Source organism: Perognathus longimembris, chromosome 1, assembly GCF_023159225.1.
Source record: "Perognathus longimembris pacificus isolate PPM17 chromosome 1, ASM2315922v1, whole genome shotgun sequence".
NCBI lineage: Eukaryota > Metazoa > Chordata > Mammalia > Rodentia > Heteromyidae > Perognathus > Perognathus longimembris.
Genome location: NC_063161.1, coordinates 21094606 through 21113269, shown reverse-complemented (window position 1 = coordinate 21113269; position 18664 = coordinate 21094606). Strand labels below are relative to the sequence as shown.

The 18664-nt window shown below is 38.7% G+C and overlaps 2 protein-coding genes across 8 annotated transcripts in view; both read left to right on the top strand.

Annotated features, from left to right (window-relative positions):
* Positions 1-18664, top strand: part of Plekhg7 (pleckstrin homology and RhoGEF domain containing G7) — a 46070-nt gene that overhangs the window by 11200 nt on the left and 16206 nt on the right. For 6 of the 7 annotated variants that reach the window (XM_048358343.1, XM_048358342.1, XM_048358344.1 and 3 more), the window contains 7 exons: positions 505-632; positions 3643-3683; positions 8719-8817; positions 9764-9907; positions 12792-12887; positions 13679-13780; positions 16690-16803. In XM_048358343.1, the coding sequence (XP_048214300.1) occupies positions 505-632; positions 3643-3683; positions 8719-8817; positions 9764-9907; positions 12792-12887; positions 13679-13780; positions 16690-16803 (724 nt within the window). The remainder of the gene's footprint in view (positions 1-504; positions 633-3642; positions 3684-8718; positions 8818-9763; positions 9908-12791; positions 12888-13678; positions 13781-16689; positions 16804-18664) is intronic. The other variant, XM_048358341.1, reaches the window with a different exon arrangement.
* On the top strand, positions 11245-11664 carry LOC125356354 (60S ribosomal protein L23a-like). Its single transcript, XM_048352767.1, has one exon. The coding sequence runs from the start codon at positions 11245-11247 to the stop codon at positions 11629-11631; it is 387 nt and encodes a 128-aa protein (XP_048208724.1). The 3' UTR covers positions 11632-11664.

The window sequence follows — 18664 nt, the reverse complement described above, 5'->3', positions numbered from 1 at the left end:
ACTAACTTTGCTATTCACTGTGTCTAATACATCAACCACTTATTCTAGGAGCACCCCAAAGAGGGGAAATTTCATAAAATGTGTGGAGAGAGACAGTGGATCATCATATTTACTAACTTCTCAACAAGGTATTTAAGAAACATTAAAGTACTGACCTCAAACAATCGGTGGTGGACTAGTAGGAGTGCAAGGGACTATTTCCACAGGCTTGCTCACTTCTGCGCATCACTTACGAAGACTTTCCAGAGTCTCCTTCTGAGTCAGAACTAAAGAATGCATTTGAGTTGACATGTCTATGATCCCTTCTCCTTTGAACTAGTCAAGATTAGAAATGATAACCAGGACCAAAGAGGTGACAAGTTAATGTATGGATCCAGAAGTGGCCTGTGGATCCTTCTTAAGAGTCCAGGCACTTCCCACTAGCAGCTAATTCCTCATACCAGATAAACTGATAAACCTGTGTAAACCCAGTTATACACTCTCACCTGCATCTCTTGGACATAGGTTCTACGAACACAGACGGAGTTCTGTGGTGCTGAACTTACCAGGACTTGAAGTGTTCCCTGGAGACCTTCTGGTGTCTGATGGAGCTGCTGATTACCTGTGTCACCCACTTCTGCTCCTGAATCCAGGTGCTGTTCATCCTACCTATGTCACTGCATGTCTAATACAGACAGATACTGTCATTAAGTGAAAGAGATTTTCCAAAAGTAGATCAGCTGGAAAGTCTCATCAATTAGAATAGGCACAGACATGAATTAGAATCATCTACCAGTCTTGTATTAGGCAGTCTATTTCCAGAGATAGATAAGGCATTTGTCAAATAATTATAAGAGGGTCAGAACTTATGACAGGTATCCCAGTGAGGGTGAACACTTCAGATCATAAGGCCTTGCTGGACTGGTAGACAACTTATCTATAGTTATTGTACAGTTTATCCATTACTCTACTTCTGCCTTTAGCCTCAACTGGTGTCTTCCAACCAGGGAGACAATGTAGAATCAGGGATGCTGGTAGCACATGAGTATCTGATAAAAAGAGGCAGTCTTACAGGTAGCTCTTCAACTGTGAAAGAAGAGAAAACTTGTGAGGGGGAGAGGGCTTTAGTCATAGTTTTGAGGGTAGGCAAATCAAAACCTTTGGGAACTAAAAAAAAAGACTTAAAAGATTAGCCATGTTTGGTAGTAATTTTTAAACTAGGGCCTATTTTACAGAAGAGTCTTTACTTGGAAATCTAAATTAACTAAATCTAGGATAGATTCAAAGACTCATATTTAAGGCATCTTCAGAAACCTGGAAAACCACTTTAAAAAAACACCAGGCTCATTGCTTATTCACCTATGTCTAAAATGAAACTCATAAAGGAGAAGTGACGTAGTCATGGTGAGACTTGATTTGTGTCACAGGAATGGGATTTAGGTTCCTGATTCTTAATCCAAGTTCTTCAATTAGCCTGCTTCAGGTACACACTAAATGACAGATGGAGTCTTTTGGATTCAAAACCTAGAAACCACCAAGGAATAAGGATAACATGCATTTTTATGGCTCTTCATTTTTATAGCTCTCTTTCACACTTCTTGTCTTATGCAATTACAATACATTGGGATGAACATCTATCATCTACTATGATACAACTCAAATGGACAAACCAGAAGGTATAGAATGATATGCTTAAGGACATGCTCCACCTCCAGACACTACAGCTGTCTAAACTAAACATAACCTTGCATATTTGTCATAAACTAAGATTATGTGTCATAGATTAGTACATGTGTCATGATTTTCACAAATGCTCTAAACCCATTAACAACTATAGCAGTGGTTCCCTAAGACCAGAAGCTTTGGCATCACTTGAGAAGTTGGCAGAAATGTAGATTGTGGGACTCCACCTCACACTTCCTGAATCACAAACTCAGGACAGTGTCCAGCAATCTGTGTTTTAACAAACCCTGCAATGATGCAAACTGCACTTTAAGAGCGCTTATGGTAAGGAGCAAACCTGGGTGGGTGCTGTGTGGAGCTTAAAATGATGGCTGTTTTGTATATTTCTTTTGTAAATTCAGTACCTCACATCATGGTAGAAGCCACACAGTAGAAGATGAGCAAATCCTCTACTATATCCTCCAGATTTTATTTTGGTTGTTTTGTTTTGTTTTGTTCTATAGTACTGAGAATTGGACTCAAAACTTTGTGCTTGCTAGAGGAGATTCCAATCCTTTTGCTTTTAGTTTGTTTTTCAGATTCTATCTCACACTTTCCTTCTGACTGGACTGGAACCATGATCCCACTCCTATCTCTACCTCCCAAGTAACTGTGATAACAGGCAAACATCACCACATTTGTTCCCTCCTTGCTCTTTTCGAAGGAGTTTAGAATCCAGATATCACATTGTAGAGTCATGCTGTAAAGCTGTGATATGCATGTGAGTCTCCTGAGGTAATGTCGAAGTGAAGATTCTGACTCAGCAAAGCAAATTTAAGACAGATGATGAAAGATCATGAGTACAACAAAGATTCATTTGAATCTTCTGGAAACGTGTGAGATTTTCCCAAGACTCTAAAAGTTATCCTCCAAGTTTGAAAAACAGAGGAGAGGACCAGGGCCCCAATATTGCAATTCAAATTCGATGTGATAATTCACCACCAGTCATATGACTGCTGACAAGAAATTTCACCTACTCTCCTCAGTACAAAGATAGTAATGTGGTCAGAATGGATGAGAGGATAATCAAGTGGCTGATTAGGGCCTGTCCAAGGCAACAGCAGAAAAAGTCCTCAAGGGAGTATTTACAGTAGATGCTCCCCCAGAAAGTGATTTCTGTTGACCGAAGCATGAAGAAGACACTAGAGTCTCACAGAGACAAACTTAGAAGCGCTCCATGTTCTGTGGGCTCACAACATCCCACAAAAATCTAAGAAACAATTCCCAGATTTTTTTTAAGACAGTGTCTCACTATGCATCCTGGTCTCATGATCCTTTTGCCACAGTTTTCTAGGTGCTGGGATTCTAGTATGTGCCAACACACCTGTGCTGGGGATGCTAATGTGTGCCAACACAACCCAGCCTTTTCTGAGTAGCATAAACAACATAAAAATCAAAAGGCCAATTCAAAGCAACTCCAAGACTAGCGGATGGTAACCAGTAGCAACAACAAGCCCCATAGAAATGGAAGGCATGTTGATGTTCCCTATTTAACAGCACCTGGGGATTACTGGGTTGAAGAAGGCTCCAAGCTTCCTGTATAGGTAGGCTGCTGTCAATGAATATGAGAAGATGCTTTGTGAAAGCGTAGTGTGAAAACGAAAAGCTTAGTTCTTTCAGTCCCAAGGTGCTATGATTCTGTTTTAAATAAATATTCAATGTCTTTATTGCAAGGTGTTGGGGAAAAAAGGCTAAATAACACCCTGAAGCAGCAGCATAATATCGTGTTAAAGGAGCAGTGGAACATCAACATCTAGGTTGCCACATGGAATCACTCGCCCATCTGCAAAAACATAAATATGCATTCTGTGCCTAAGAAAGAAATATTAAAGTACAGAAGATTCTGTTTGGCTCATTTTCAAAAGGGAGCTTGCAGAAAGCACTGCAATGATCTGTCAGTAGTTGTGTTAATGATACATTTTCCTTTATTTCACCCACTAGAATCTAAGAAACCAAGATGGCCTTTCTCCAAGAGAGGAGTGGTAAGTGTTATATGTTGTCACTTTTTTTTTTAAATTAAACCTCCTGGAGCTAAGAAATCAAAGTAAATGGCTGAAGAGCCTCTTCTGCTTTATCTTTGCATAAAAGCACATGGCATGTGAAATGTAAATGATATCATCACATCCATACTATTGGACATAAAATATGCCAAATGGTGCCATTTTGTGCAGCAAAACAGTACTAATTGCAGCTGTTAATGAGTTCTGAAAAAGAAAGCAATGCAATTCTAACATAAGGATGCTTTTGAGCACTGAATTTATAACTTAATATGGCTTGGAAACAGCTTGCTCAATGAAGTGAAACGTTCATAAGTCTATGTCCCAGGTGGCGGCCAGCACCACATATATAGGGAATGTTCAAAATTTAATGAGATATTACAGAAACAGACTCCACAAATACTCTTCTATTCTGGGAAAGTCGGCTGGATCAGTCTAAGTGGGTTTTTTAATTCATTCTTACTTCTGTCAATTATTAAAAAGCAATACATCTAAATCAGCAACCTCTGAGTCTTTACTGCCTAGAGCAAAGAGGGCCTGGGACAAGTCAAGCCTTTCCTTCTGGGCTGCAGGGAGGGAGTGTTCCCGATTACAAACCAGCACACCTTGCTACTTTATGGAGGAAAGGAAAGGCCTATTGCTCTGACACATTCTGCTTGCAATACATACACATGATGATCTTCCCCAGGAGCAGAGCCTTATGGAAAGTTCCTATGCATCGTTCTGACAAAAATCTGCTCACATGATCTCTTCAATGAGATCTATGATGGGTTCACAGACTCAAACATCTTGAGGTTTTTGTTTTGTTTTGTTTTTAAGTCCAGTAGTTCAATTAAAAGCCCTCTAAGGTTCTCATCCCACCTCCTTCACATTCAAGACTATGTCTCCCTCAGCTCTATGTCTTTTCCTTGCAAAGGTGGAAAGTAATCCCTGCCTGACAAGCTGGCTTGGGTGACAAAATCATAATGTGATACACTGGAACTCATAAATACTCATTCAATATTGGTCATATTATTGTAGTCGAATTTTTAATTAGCATCTGGAAAACTACTTTTTCTCATAGCCATGTGTATGATTTATGTTCATATTTTTTAATTAATAGTTTTGTATGGAACTGAGTTGAAATATTATGAGCTGCAAATCATAAATTGTTAATGACATGGCAATACCACCATGATTCTTGGGCTGTTGCTCATCAGTCATTTAGAGACATGCTTTCTCTGATTTTATGAGATAATTAGGATAGAACATCCTCTCTTGAGCATCTCATATAAACAAGAGGCAGGGAAGGTCACTAGTCAGATGTGAGATCATAGGAGGAGCCTGGTTTCCCCTGGCCCTCCTAGGGAAGACATCTTTAAGAGATTCCTATTCACAGGGCTGGGAATGTGACCTAGTGGTAGAGTGCTTGCCTAGCATGCATGAAGCCCTGGGGTTTGATTCTTCAGCACCACATATACAGAAAAGGCCAGAAGTGGCAGAAGTGGCCAGAACTGTGGCTCAAGTGAAAGAGTGCTAGCCTTGAGCAAAAGGAAGCCAAAGACAGTGCTCAGGCCCTGAATTCAAGCCTCAGGACTGGCAAAAAAAAAAAAAGAGTTTCCTATTCAGAAGGAAAAGACTTAGCTGAGGAAGAGATGTCCTACAAGTAGTCAGAATCAATCCATTGCTTCCCCTGAAAGAAAAAGCTTGATCCACGTGTGTTGGGTGAACATGTACCAAGTACTGGGCATATTTAAGGTTCCAAGCAAAAGGGCAGAATGAAATATAAATAAGAAGAAATGTGTACTCAGGTTGGTGCAGTGGTGGCAATGTAGAGAAAGATCAATCCCTTATGATGGCATTGACTGTAGGCACAGCTCAAGTGATTGAGTGCTTTCTTAGAAAGCAAAAGGCCCTAAGTACAAATTCCAGTACTGCCAAAAAACAGATGGCATAATGTTTCCATGTATCTTAAATATACCCTTCTGAAGACCCTAAATCATCTCTACATTACTTATGGTATCCAACACTATGTACCCACTATGAAAATAGCTTATAGTGTATTATTTGGATAATTACAAGGAAAATAAGTTTACACATGGTCATCACAGATGTAATTCTTAAAAATATTTTTCATCTGTGGTTGGGTGAAGTCATGATTGTGTAACCTATCAACACAGAAGTAAAACAGAAAAATGGCTTAGGCCAATTTTCTCAGCAATGAAGAAAAATGAACTTCTTGAAGCTACAGTTTTAAAAGGATATAATATCTGGTTTGCTTAAAATCACTATGTCAACCTCCTTCCTTCTTCCTTTTAGCCTTATTTATTATATAACTCCTACCTATATAAATGACAATCCTTATTAATATCACATAAAATATTGTACACCTGTAAATTGTGATGCTCTCACCCAGTTTCTTACAGAATTTTCTTTTTTTCACCATATTCTTGTTTTCAACATATTGTTATTAAGGGCTAGAAAGAAAGGAAGGAGAGAGAGAGAGAAGGAAGAAAACATAAAATTATATAATAGATTTGGAAAACACATCACAATTTATTAGGATTATCATTTATATAGGTAGGTGTTCCCCCCTCTCTCTTTCTCTATGTACTTTCTTAGTGACATTGTTAAACACACACACACACGTAATATTACCACATTGCCAGGCATTGTTTCTGATTACATATATCATTGTCCATATAGTTCATAGTTTATGTACATGAACTCATAAGCTCTCACAACAACAATAAGGTGGATAGAATTATTACCTTCAATTTACAAATAAAGAACTGAGTCCAAAGGCACTGAATAGTCTGCCTGAAATCACACAGCTTATAAACAGTAGAAGAGGGATATTTCTAGCTAGCCCCAACATTGCATCATCCTTCTGATTGTAGGGGCAGTCCCCATAGTCAGAACTGGACATGATTCCCGCTTTTCTGACATCACAACTCTCAAATATCTTGTCTATCCCTTACCACTAGCCCATATTCCCAGCCCCGTATCCCTACTGTTCTTATACACACAATGCTATCTCTTTTCTCAGTCACTCTAAAATGTAGTAGTCTAATCCTTTAGTCACTCCAATTGTTCATTGCCAGAGTCTACTGAAAATACCTACTACGGGGCTGGGGATATGGCCTAGTGGCGAGAGAGCTTGCCTCGTATACATGAGGCCCTGGGTTCGATTCCCCAGCACCACATATACAGAAAACAGCCAGAAGTGGCGCTGTGGCTCAAGTGGCAGAGTGCTAGCCTTGAGCAAAAAGGAAGCCAGGGACAGTGCTCAGGCCCTGAGTCCAAGGCCCAGGACTGGCAAAAAAAAAAAAAAAAAAAATGCCTACTACTTACCTGTTAGGTACTAAATTTGAGAATCCACACTCAGTTTCTCACTTTTCTTCATCCACTATATCCTCCCCAATACCCTGTAGATGCCTGCAAGCAACAGGCACTAGACAGAGCTGTGATTCTAAAGGCTTAATATGATCACTGGGAAACTGTCTCTTCCCTTCTCTCCTGGGAACATTCCTCCCCCCAATTTTTTAATAAAACATCAAGATATTTTAAAAAGGGGCTGGGGATATAGCCTAGTGGCAAGAGTGCCTGCCTCGGATACACGAGGCCCTAGGTTCGATTCCCCAGCACCACATATGCAGAAAACGGCCAGAAGCGGCGCTGTGGCTCAAGTGGCAGAGTGCTAGCCTTGAGCGGGAAGAAGCCAGGGACAGTGCTCAGGCCCTGAGTCCAAGGCCCAGGACTGGCCAAAAAAAAAAAAAAAAAAAAAAAAAAAAGATATTTTAAAAAGAAAATGTTCTTGTTGAAGAACAAGATAAACAGAGCTTCTAGATAGCAGCAGTCCCAAGAGAGAGATACCTTCCTCAGTTTTTTTTTGAGCAGGAACTTGGTCAACCCCCATGGCAGCCAACCCTTCAAAGTATGAAGCTGGCACCCACTTTCCCACAATTCCAACACTGCATTGGTTTAGCTTCTTTCTCTTCTACCTGGCTGTTGGTTTTTGGTTTTTTTAATTGCCACAACATACAGTCACTATGGTTTTGGACATCAACAAAAGGCATATGTCCCAATTGCTCTAGGAAGTCCCCAAATAGCTCCAAGATTCCTTTACTGTCATGAAGGCTCAGGAGTCAACAAGGCTTTTCATCTTTCAGTGCTACAGCCAGGCCAGAGAAACTCACCGTAGCTCCGCAGCACAATTTTGAAGCTGTTACATGGTCTCCTATACAGCTCACAGGATCCCCCTCCCACAATAGCAATCAGACTGGGTCTTTTGCTCTTAGCATAATGCTGAGTAACTTGCCAACAGAATGCGGCAACAGAATGCTGAAAATTTACTGGTGACAAATTAATCCACTGAAATGCAGCCACGCTGATGTTAAGGAACTCTTATTTGATAGCTTCTTCCTGGTTTGGTTGGTAATATGAACTTTTTAAGTGGGTAGCATTCTATGTTGCAACAGAACACTGAATGAACCAAAAGTAATGTTCACAATATATTAAGTTTAAAAAGAATTATAAACTGAGTGCCATGGCTCAAGTCTGTAATCTCTGTCCCTTGGGAGGTGGAGATCAGGGAATTGCAGTTTCAGGCCAGCCCAGGAATAAAAGTTTGTGAGATTCCATGTAGGTTAAACTACTATAGCCACAGCTTTCTCATGCTGATGGCCTGTGATCCAGTTTGCAAAAGTGCAAACTCGAAAGAACATATGTTACTCCACAGAGTGTACACTAAGCTTAAAAGAGTCCACATATTTGCTGTATGACCACTATACTTTCCTTTTTCTATTAGTGGATTGAAAGGTTTAAACTAGACAATCTCTTGAGCCCCCAGCTCTGACATTCTGTGGCCTTGGCAGGTCAGAAATGGCTTTGGAGCTGTTTGTGGTTTAAAGTGTTGGCTCTGTTTGTGGTTTGGTGTGTTTGCATGAATATCAGAGAGACAACAGGAGATGTAGAGGCTACTAAAATCACATCATTAAAAATTCATGTATGAAAATACTATTTTCTTGCCATCTTTAAGCAGGGCAAAGACAAACACAAACACATGTCCAACCTGGAAAGCTGCTTGTCCTCTGTGAGGATTACAGACTTCGGGGGCTACGAGTTCTACAGTCTTAAGGTCTGTCTTGAATTGTTTGCTATGTGGAATAGCTTTCTCTTTTCTTTTCTTTTTCTATTTTTCTGCTATTATCTTAAGTTATCAGATTATTGCCTTGTTCATCATAACCTAACAGCCAGGTTCAGGGAAGGATCTCAGGCCTGGGGAGAATAATGAACCTGGGGGGAAGTTACTTTATCTGAAACAGATAATGGATGAGAGCACCTGCTGTCCACAAAGCCCTACAGAAATGTTACCACAGTCAACTACCATGTCTCGATGAAATCCCTTTATATTATTAATAGATGATAAATTTTAAAATCACAGTTCAAAAACATTTCATTTCTGTCAATAATGGACCATGGGTACAGTTTCATAAGATAAGATGGCCTAGTGATACACCAGCCATCTTAGTTTGTCTATCACATGATAATCTCACAACCACCAAATTGGCTAAAGGAGAACTTCTCGAACACATCCCTCCCCATCATGAAGGGACAAATAACTATTCTCTCTAGCCTTCCCTCATTTGAGAAATAAGCTGCTTGTGAGTTGTTTTGAATAAGATACATTTTAACAGTCTCTTAAAGTTCTAGAACTATTATAGTCATGATCTATAAGCCTTTGCCAGTGGAACTTGGGGACCAAGACTACTCAGTTTCAGATTTGAGTTCTTTGAGGCTTAAAACAAACTGAAAAGGACTCATGAAATTCTCAAGCATAATTGCAAACAACATCAATCTGAATTTGTTTTTGTGCTAAATTCACATATTTTGTATTAAGAGGAACTGGTGTCCCTTGAGCCTCAAAGAGAAGCTGTGGTTTGGGTAGTTTAAAGAGCCATTGCCAATGGGGACATAGCACCTACATAAGGCTTCCTGCCATAGTGTGGATTGAAGGAAACAGAGGACAGGTTAACTCAACCAGGTAGAAATGTTTTGCTTTCTCTCTTTCTCCCTATATATAGGATAAGACCTGGAGTGAAGTCATGGAAACACACCAAAAACTCCCTGATGATCAATTAGACTTGACAAAGCAGCAAGAAGCCATATGGGAACTTTTCACCAGTGAATGCACTTATTTTTTGGACCACTTGTTAGTTCTTAAAATGGTAATGCTGCCTTTAAATTTTATAGTATCTGGAAAATATTAATTTGGTTCTTTAGGGATTTGAGTTTGTGCTTTAAAAAAAAAAAAAGGAAAAATGGGGCTAGGAATATGGCCTAGTGGCAAGAGTGCTTGCCTCCTACACATGAAGCTCTCAGTTCGATTCCCCAGCACCACATATATGGAAAACGGCCAGCAGGGGCGCTGTGGCTCAGGTGGCAGAGTGCTAGCCTTGAGCAGGAAGAAGCCAGGGACAGTGCTCAGGCCCTGAGTCCAAACCCAGGACTGGCCAAAAAAAAAGGAAAAATGTCCCCCTTTCAGAAATCTTAAAGAAACTTTCATTTATTGCTTATCTGTGGCTAGCTATTATTAGTTATCTCGTCAATCTTTTCTTAAACAGCCTCTCAGGTTGAGATGAGATCTTCTCTCCTAGTACACTGCCCCAACTTCCTACGGGACATGTGCATCTCTTCTGCCTCTTTCTCACCAGCTTTCATACACTCCTAGGTGAGAAAGATCTTCACCACCCTCAAGGCAGCCCAGCCCAGCCTCCATGGGTTTCCTCTTTTGGAGTTTTTGCACCCTCAGAAACAATGCCAGGTCACAGTGTTACACCAGCTGCAAGGTCACAGGTGCAGATTTCTGGTACTATATCCACACAAAACACAACACAGATTATAAGCTGTACTCATGATGTCCCTTATAATAACTGCACAGCGCTACAACCCTGTCCTGGGGATGATCCAAGAATACAGTTCTTTATAGAAGATGGAGACCACAGAGAACTGGCTCAAAGCCAAGGGCAAAATTTCTTTTCCTCTTTCATGCCTGTCTTCCCAGGCATTAGCTGCATCCTATAACTGGTTTCTGTTATAACCATAAAAGAGCTACAGTCCTTGAGCAGGAAAAGAGGGGGGAGGAAAGGCAGAAGGGGGGGGGGCTTTTTCTCAGCATTATAAACAAGTCTTGAGATTCATTTTATTCAACCACTTCATTCACATGCCCATCCCTGAACTATGAATTTTAACTAGATAAGGTAGAAATGTTAATTGGCTTAATTAAGCCCATCACGGGCCCCATGGAAGACAAGTCAGTGGGTGACACATGGACAGCCTAGGGAGGAGAGAATACTAAGGTGAAAACCAGGACTCTTATCACAGAGAACAGCACTGGAGCAGAGCAGTAATAATTCACTCCCATTAGCTATACCTTGTCCTAAGGACTCAGAAACTTCCATCCCACGATAAGCGGCTGAAGCTTTTCAAGAAAAGGCTAATTTGAATTTATTTTTAAATTCCCCAGTGTATTTAAATAATGTGTAACTCAAATAGTAAGATAAATATGCTAGCCTTTTCACCAAGATGGCACCGAAAGCGAAGAAGGGAGCTCCGGCCCCTCCTAAAGCCCAAGACACTGCGGCTCCGGAGACAACCCAAATACCTTCGGAAGAGTGACCCGAGGAGAAACAAGCTTGATCACTATGCTATCATCAAGTTCCCCCTGACCACTGAGTCAGCCATGAAAATAGAAGAAAACAACACACTTGTGTTCATTATGGATGTCAAGGCCAACAAGCATCAGATCAAACAGGCTGTGAAGAAGCTCTATGACATTGATGGAGCTAAGGTCAATACCCTGATCAGACCTGATGGAGACAAGAAAGCTTATGTTCGACTGGCTCCTGATTATAATGCCTTAGATGTTGCCAACAAAATTGGAATCATCTAAACTAAGTCCAGCTGGCTAATTATAAATATACACTTTTTCCACCAAAAAATGAAAGATAAATATGCTAGAGAACCCAGTATATTATTTTAATATCAAAAATTTCAGAGAAGTCATGAATTGCAACAACAAAACAAAAAAACCCAGTTCCTTCTAAACTGTCTTAATTGAGCTATCATAATGGATTCTTGGGTTTTGTTTTGGATTTAGTGACTTGCTTTGCCAACTATCTGTTTCAAACGTTTGAATACTGACATCTCTTTAGACTACCAATACCAATCTGGATTTAGGAAGCTCTAGGTCAGTGGTTCTGAACATGTAGCATTTAGATCAACTGCATCTGAATCATTAGGGAACTGGTTAGCTGCACATCCTTAGACCCCATGCCAGATCTACAGAATGAGAAACTGAGATGGAGCCTAGCAAGCTCTGGTTTAACAAGGTCTCTGGGTAATTCTGATGCTTGTTCAAAACCCACTCTCTGCACTAGTAACATAACATAGGTATGGCAGTTATGGAAGGTTAGCCATCTGAAGCTCCAGCTTTTCAAACCCCAAATTCTTAAAATTGTTGTCCCTCTGAATGCTTATGAAAACGAAGTATTCCTCTGCCAAGTAATTATTCTCTGCAGTTTATAGAATAAGGAGCAGATTAGTTGTAAGGGTTACTTTTCTTTCTTCACTTACTGCTGCTTACTTGATGTATAATGCCTATAACTAAAATAATAACTCAAGACTTTCCTAGTGTTCTCATTTATCCAAATTGACTCATTAACTAACTCATTCTCTATTTTAAATTCCCTGAAAGTTACAAACATTTGGGTTTTTATAAAGGAAGGAATAAGTGAGAATATGTCATGAGCTATGAAGTTAGTGCTTTCAGCAAGAAGAGAAAATTGGGATTTCTTTGGCAATGTGAAGCACAGAAAGCCCATTTGGACAGAGCCTATTGAACAGGAATATTGTAAGGACCCATTGCAGGAACAACTTTATATGGAACGGCACATCTCCAATACATTTTATCAAACTTAAGTGCTATGATTTGTTTTAAAATTCTTAAACCTTGGGAATACTTGTTTCTACATTCTACAGTAATACCAATTAGTATATGTATGATCTTCAAAATTTTAAAACAGAAAATAACGTGCACTTATTTTTTTAAAGATCTTTATGAGTACACTAAAATACCTTCAAATTCATGAATATCTCCTGGATGTGGATTTATGGAGACTTTTTGCAAACCTGGAAGAATTAACTCAGGTAAGCCAAACTAGCAAGATGCCAGCAATCATGTATTCATGTTCACCAAAAGATCATGAAAATTCATGCTTTGTGCTTATGTATGACTTGTATTCCATATTAGAATATGTAATGCAACTTATTTCATATTCTATCTCCAAATCTGGTCAAGAGTGCAGTTTTATAAAAAGGACTTCTAAAGCATATCCACTGTCATCTTGCCAACAGTCTATGGGTATCAGTTAATCTTCATTTCTTTATTTTCTATAACTGTTTAAGAAAGTAGACATAATCCTAAAATCTACATCATTTTCACAAATCGCTAATTTCAAATGAATGTTCTTTTGTCATGTATACTAAAAATGAATACTAACATTTTTCTCATAGGAAGGAAAGACAGCAATAAAAATGTGTTCATCTGAGATGGGGATGCAATTTGCAGTTTGGTAGTAAGACACACACATCATACACATATATACTTTAATAGTTTTTAAAACATACCCATCATACACGTCTATAGAAGAGTTGAAGAAATAAATCTTAGCATTTGCTAAGACAAATTTAAAATAGAAAACATCTGAAAGAATGACATTTAGGATTCATCACATTTTTATTTCTAATTTTTTGTGACATTTTGAGACAAAGTCTTGTTATCTAAAACAGTCTAGCCTTGAACTCCAGATCCTATTGCTTCAGCATTCCAGGTCCTTGAACCACAGACATGTACCACCCTAATGAGCTTCATCACATTTTGGTTCCTCACTCTGAGTGTGTACCTACTCGTGTTTTGCTTTATTCCTCTCTGGCCCTAGACAAGCCTTGGTTTTGTGAACAGTCTTTTGAGCATCATCAAGGACTATGTAGATGCTACTGAGCCTTCACAATGGATGGACTTCATCCCTGTGCTCACAAAGGTAAAACCCTTCTGTAAGATCTCAGCTTCATGAAATGAACTCAGCCACCTCCCAGGACAGTTGTTTAGACCGACTTAATTTCTTTGCTGTTCTTGGAAAATTTCTGCCATCACCTTCGCAGAAAAGAGCCCTCTCTTTCCTTGCCAATGAATGGTTTCAAAAATGACATGCAAATTCTGTTTTCCCATTGGCATGCTGACTGTGGATTTTATTAATACAAAAGTCTACATACACAGAAAAGCCATTTCCAAATCTGCTTTTTAAAGCAATATCCATGGAAAAGTTTAATATTCACTAATTACATGGTTCAGTTGTTCTAACAAAAATGCCTGTCTCTCCGAAAAAAATAAACTTTCAGATCCATCCCCACCCTTTATAATATCTCTGAACGTACATGAGGAGAAATGAGGAAAATCCATAGTCTTGGCTTTATCAAAGTTACCTATTTCCTGTGTAAACAATTGGACCTCCTGCTCAGTTTTACTTTAATCTTTAATCCAACCCCTATCAAGTTTCATTTAGCGAGATTTTAATTCTTATGCTCCATTAAAAAAACACAAATTGAGATTTATTGAACACTTACTGAGTGTCATATGCAAGGTGATAACCTACATACAATTATACAAGACTTCACCCTTGAGGAATCTCCATTCTAGTGGGGGAGAAAGTCATCCAATAAAGAAACTGATGATTATCTACTAAAACATGGAATATAGATATTTTGAGATTCCTATGAAGAAAACCTTCTAAGCTGGGGTGAGAGTTTGAATCATTCCTGTGGGAAATAGTTCATGGAGAAATGGTGCTAAAGATTAGGTATGAAAGAGTCTTACTATACCAGGAAGATTTCAATGTAAAAATCTCAGAAAACAATGGACAAAAATATAATATTGGGGAATTAACTAAAACATCTCTGTATCTCTCAATTTCTTGAGAGTCAAAACTGTTTTAAGTTGATTTTTGTGTGTGTATATGGTCTGGAGAAATAACAACTTTCTACCAAAATGCATAGCCTTCTAAATAACAGGATATTAGATTCTTTACGAAGGGCCTAGACTATAAGCTGCATGTGAAACTTCTGTACTATATGACAGGTTTGCGAAGATGGTTTATAAAGTTTCCCAACATGTAAAAGGTTCTATACCAGTGCACAGTAACAAACAACCCTCAGATTTCTGCAGCTGGTTTGTATTTCACTTACGCTCAGTTTCCCATCTGTGTCTGTCCCCATGAGACACATGTTGATGGAGCAGTCGCCACTGGAAACACCACCAGCTGCTAGAGCAAAAATGAGCTTTTGTTGCCTAGTATTGGCTACTTAGGTTTCTGCGTAAAGCAGATCACATTTCATTAGCCAGAGCCAGTCATTATGGCCAAGCTTACCTTCAGAGGAGCATGCGCATAGTTGCCCTAGGGCAACTAGATGAAGGGCAAATAGTCTATTACAGATTCTTACAGAAACTCACCAGGTACAACATTAGGACATCCTGGAGCCAAACATCAATCATCTGAGGAAGTTACTGAGAAGGAAACTGAGGCTTGGAGGTCACATAATTTGGCTAGGTAGATAAGTATTGGAACTGGATTTCTAATCCTAATCACTAATTAATAACTCATAATACTGGCCTCCTACTTATGTGGTTTCTCAGGCACCAGAAGAAGTTCCCTTCACCTCCAAGTCCTCCTCTCACCTCAGCCACCAACACACCTCCTCCAAAATAAGTTCTCACAATATTCTTTCAAATTACTTCTGTATACCTGACATCACTTTCCATTAGCATTTCATCCTCTAAAGTCCAAAAAAATGTTTTTCTCTGGCTTTGTTACCATCATTTCTGGGGGGGGGGGGGCGGGGAGAGACACAGAGGAAGGGGGAAACTATTATTTTGTTTTTAACTGGCTCTTCTTCCTCTATTCACTATATTTCTACTCTACTGTGGTAGTGCTAACATTTCCTGCAAGTGTCTTCCTTCTCTGATCCACCACATTGTAATAATCTTGGATATTCCTTAATAGGACTCATGGATTGTTCTGTTAACAGGTACATAGGCTTAACAAGCTGATAGACATTATGGAATCCTAACAAAAGTATCTGCCTTATTCTAAAATGAATGTAAGGTGACCTACAACTGTATACTCATTATATCAAGCTTCAGGCATTACAGAAGAATTATGAAGAAGATAAACATTAGGTTGGATAAGAATACTAAACAAAACACATGGCACTAAATATTGTTCATTCTCAATGGATAACATGATTTCAAAATCAAGGCTCAAGGTTTGGCTGCAACTAGTAATGCAATCCCAATTCTTTTGTAAAATGTTTTTACAAATTTTTTCATTTTTTAAAAAAGGAAAAAGCAAATTACACTCCAATTTTCCCTCCTCAAAATGTCTCATGATTACAAAGTAGAAAAATAGAAATTCAGTTTAAAAGAACATTTGTTTTTACATTAAATGTTTATTTGAAATATATATATATATAGTTCACTTCACAGAGATGTTACAAATTTCTACATTTCGGCCAGGAGAATAAAATGGGTATTTTTGAGAAAGTTAAACATTGTTACTATAATCACTTACAACCAACACAAGCTTAACATCAACCAACATAGGCAATGAAATCAAAGACAATTACTTATTAGGCATCATTCACGTTTCATGATCCTCAACAAATGAGCAGAAAATGATTAATTAAATCATGATCCTTTAAATAGAATTTTCCTTTAGTACAGAGGATAAGGAAACCATTTATTGGGGTGTTTATTTTATTATAAGAACAGCATGTTTTTTAGAAGAATATATGTTGCAGGGTTTACCAGTTAGTTTATAACTACACAGCCACAGTTCCCTCGAGATCATGGTCGATCCCACGTGAACTTCTGCTCATTGTCTTTCTCCTCTTACAGTATTTCCGAGGAAGCCTCTGTCAGAGCCACCAGACCTACTGCTTGAATTACTCTGCTGCTGTGTTTTATCTTGAGAGCCTGAAGCAGAGAGATGACTTCAGCATTTATCTAAAAGTACAGTACAAGTTTATTGTCTTTTTCTGGCACTGTTTGGGTGTAATAGATACTAAGAATTAGTATAACTAGATCAAAGGGATATATTACATGATATGTAATATATTTAACTTTAATTCTACCTTTCTCATAAATACATCCTCCTCTGCACACTAAGGTAATTTCAAATATGGTATTTAATATCTTTGAAATTTTGGCTTGGGCTTCAGAATGTTTTTTGTGCGTTGGTTTGCTGGTGGTAGAAACTAATCAGTTGTGCAAGGCCTGGAATTCAGTCCTCTCCTCTGCCAAACAAAAGGAAACTAGTCAGTTGTAAGGAGAAAGCAGAATAAAATGATAGACTTCACTGGTAACTAGAAGTTTGTTTCTTGTAGGATTTTGTCCCAGTAAAGTCCTATTGCAAAAAAAAAGAAGCATTATTTACTTTGTATTCTGTAAAACAGTACCTCCTAGGTTAGTTCATAGAGTCCAACGTAAGTGTTGCTCTTTGAACTGTGCAATGTGGCAGCCCTGGAGCTCAGAAGCATTAGAACAAGGGATTTCTGCTGAGGCCTTCAGTACTTGCAAATAAATAAACTGGAACTAATTTCCCTTATCTTCTCCAATTCCTTTGCCTCCTCTGACATTTCTTTAGCCTGAACTGTATCTTTTCAGTATTTTGCCAGAGTCTTTTTTTATGAATCAGGGAAAGTGGCTCAATTCTTTCAAGAAAACCAGCTTTTCCCTACAGCTGCAGGAAACTCCTGCCATAACCTCTCAAAGGCTTGGAAGGAAAGGTTTCCTGATCACCCAATGACTCAGCTGAGAGTCCATAGGTCTTTGCCATGGCCTACATGTGACAGGAAGCCTAGGTTTGATAGGGATGAGAAAAAAAGAGATCTTAGGGAAGAGGGTTAACCCAACTTGGGGTAACTTCTGCCTTTCAATAGTTTCTTTGCTTTCAAAACTAAAGACTGAAGGCTCATCAGATGAGCAAGTATATGGGACAATCATTCTGCAAATGTTTTCTCTGAAAGCTAAGGGATTAGATTCTTGGCTGAGCTCTTAAATTAGGTCTATTTCTCTACATTTTATACTGTGGGGAAGATTAATTTGACAAAATACAGCCCCATTTTCAAATTGTGATACAGAAGGGTCGTTTATGTTAATATATGAAAGAAGTATAGCATCTAAGGCTATTTAGAGAAAATGAATACAGGTGCAATGTTGTTATGATAGCACATGATGCATATATAATGTGGAATGCTTTACCAGGCACTGCTTTGAACATCTCTTGAAGATAATTTAATCAACTTAAAATTAGATCATCTTGTTCTCACTTGTTTCTGAGGCTCAAAGAGGTTATATGATATTTGTAATGTCATAGGCGGCAAAAATGGCAACTAAAGCATAGTAAGTTCCTGAGGTGTTTAACATGATCTCAACATGATGTATACGTGTATTGAAAAATCACATAGTACCCTCTAAGTGTGTTTTTGCATTAAATAAAAATAATCAATTTAAATTTTTTAATCTAGTGTTCTTTATACTAGTACTGTTTCTAACTCCTCAGGTTTATCATTGCCAAGAATTTGTTAACTTTATGTTAATATATGAAATTATATTACCCAGTGATATTCATAGAAAGAGGTAAAGGATGCAATGTTCTTATAATAACAAAGGTTGCATTTAAAATGTATAATGTTGTCAGGTGCCAGTGGCTCACATTTATAATCCTAGCTACTCGGGAGTCTGAGATCTGAGGACCACAGTTCAAAGGAAGCCTGGGCAGGAAAGTCTGTGAGACTCTTATCTACAATTAATCATAGAAAAAGATCGAAGTGGAACTGTGGCTCAAGTAGTAGAGTGCTAACCTTGAGCG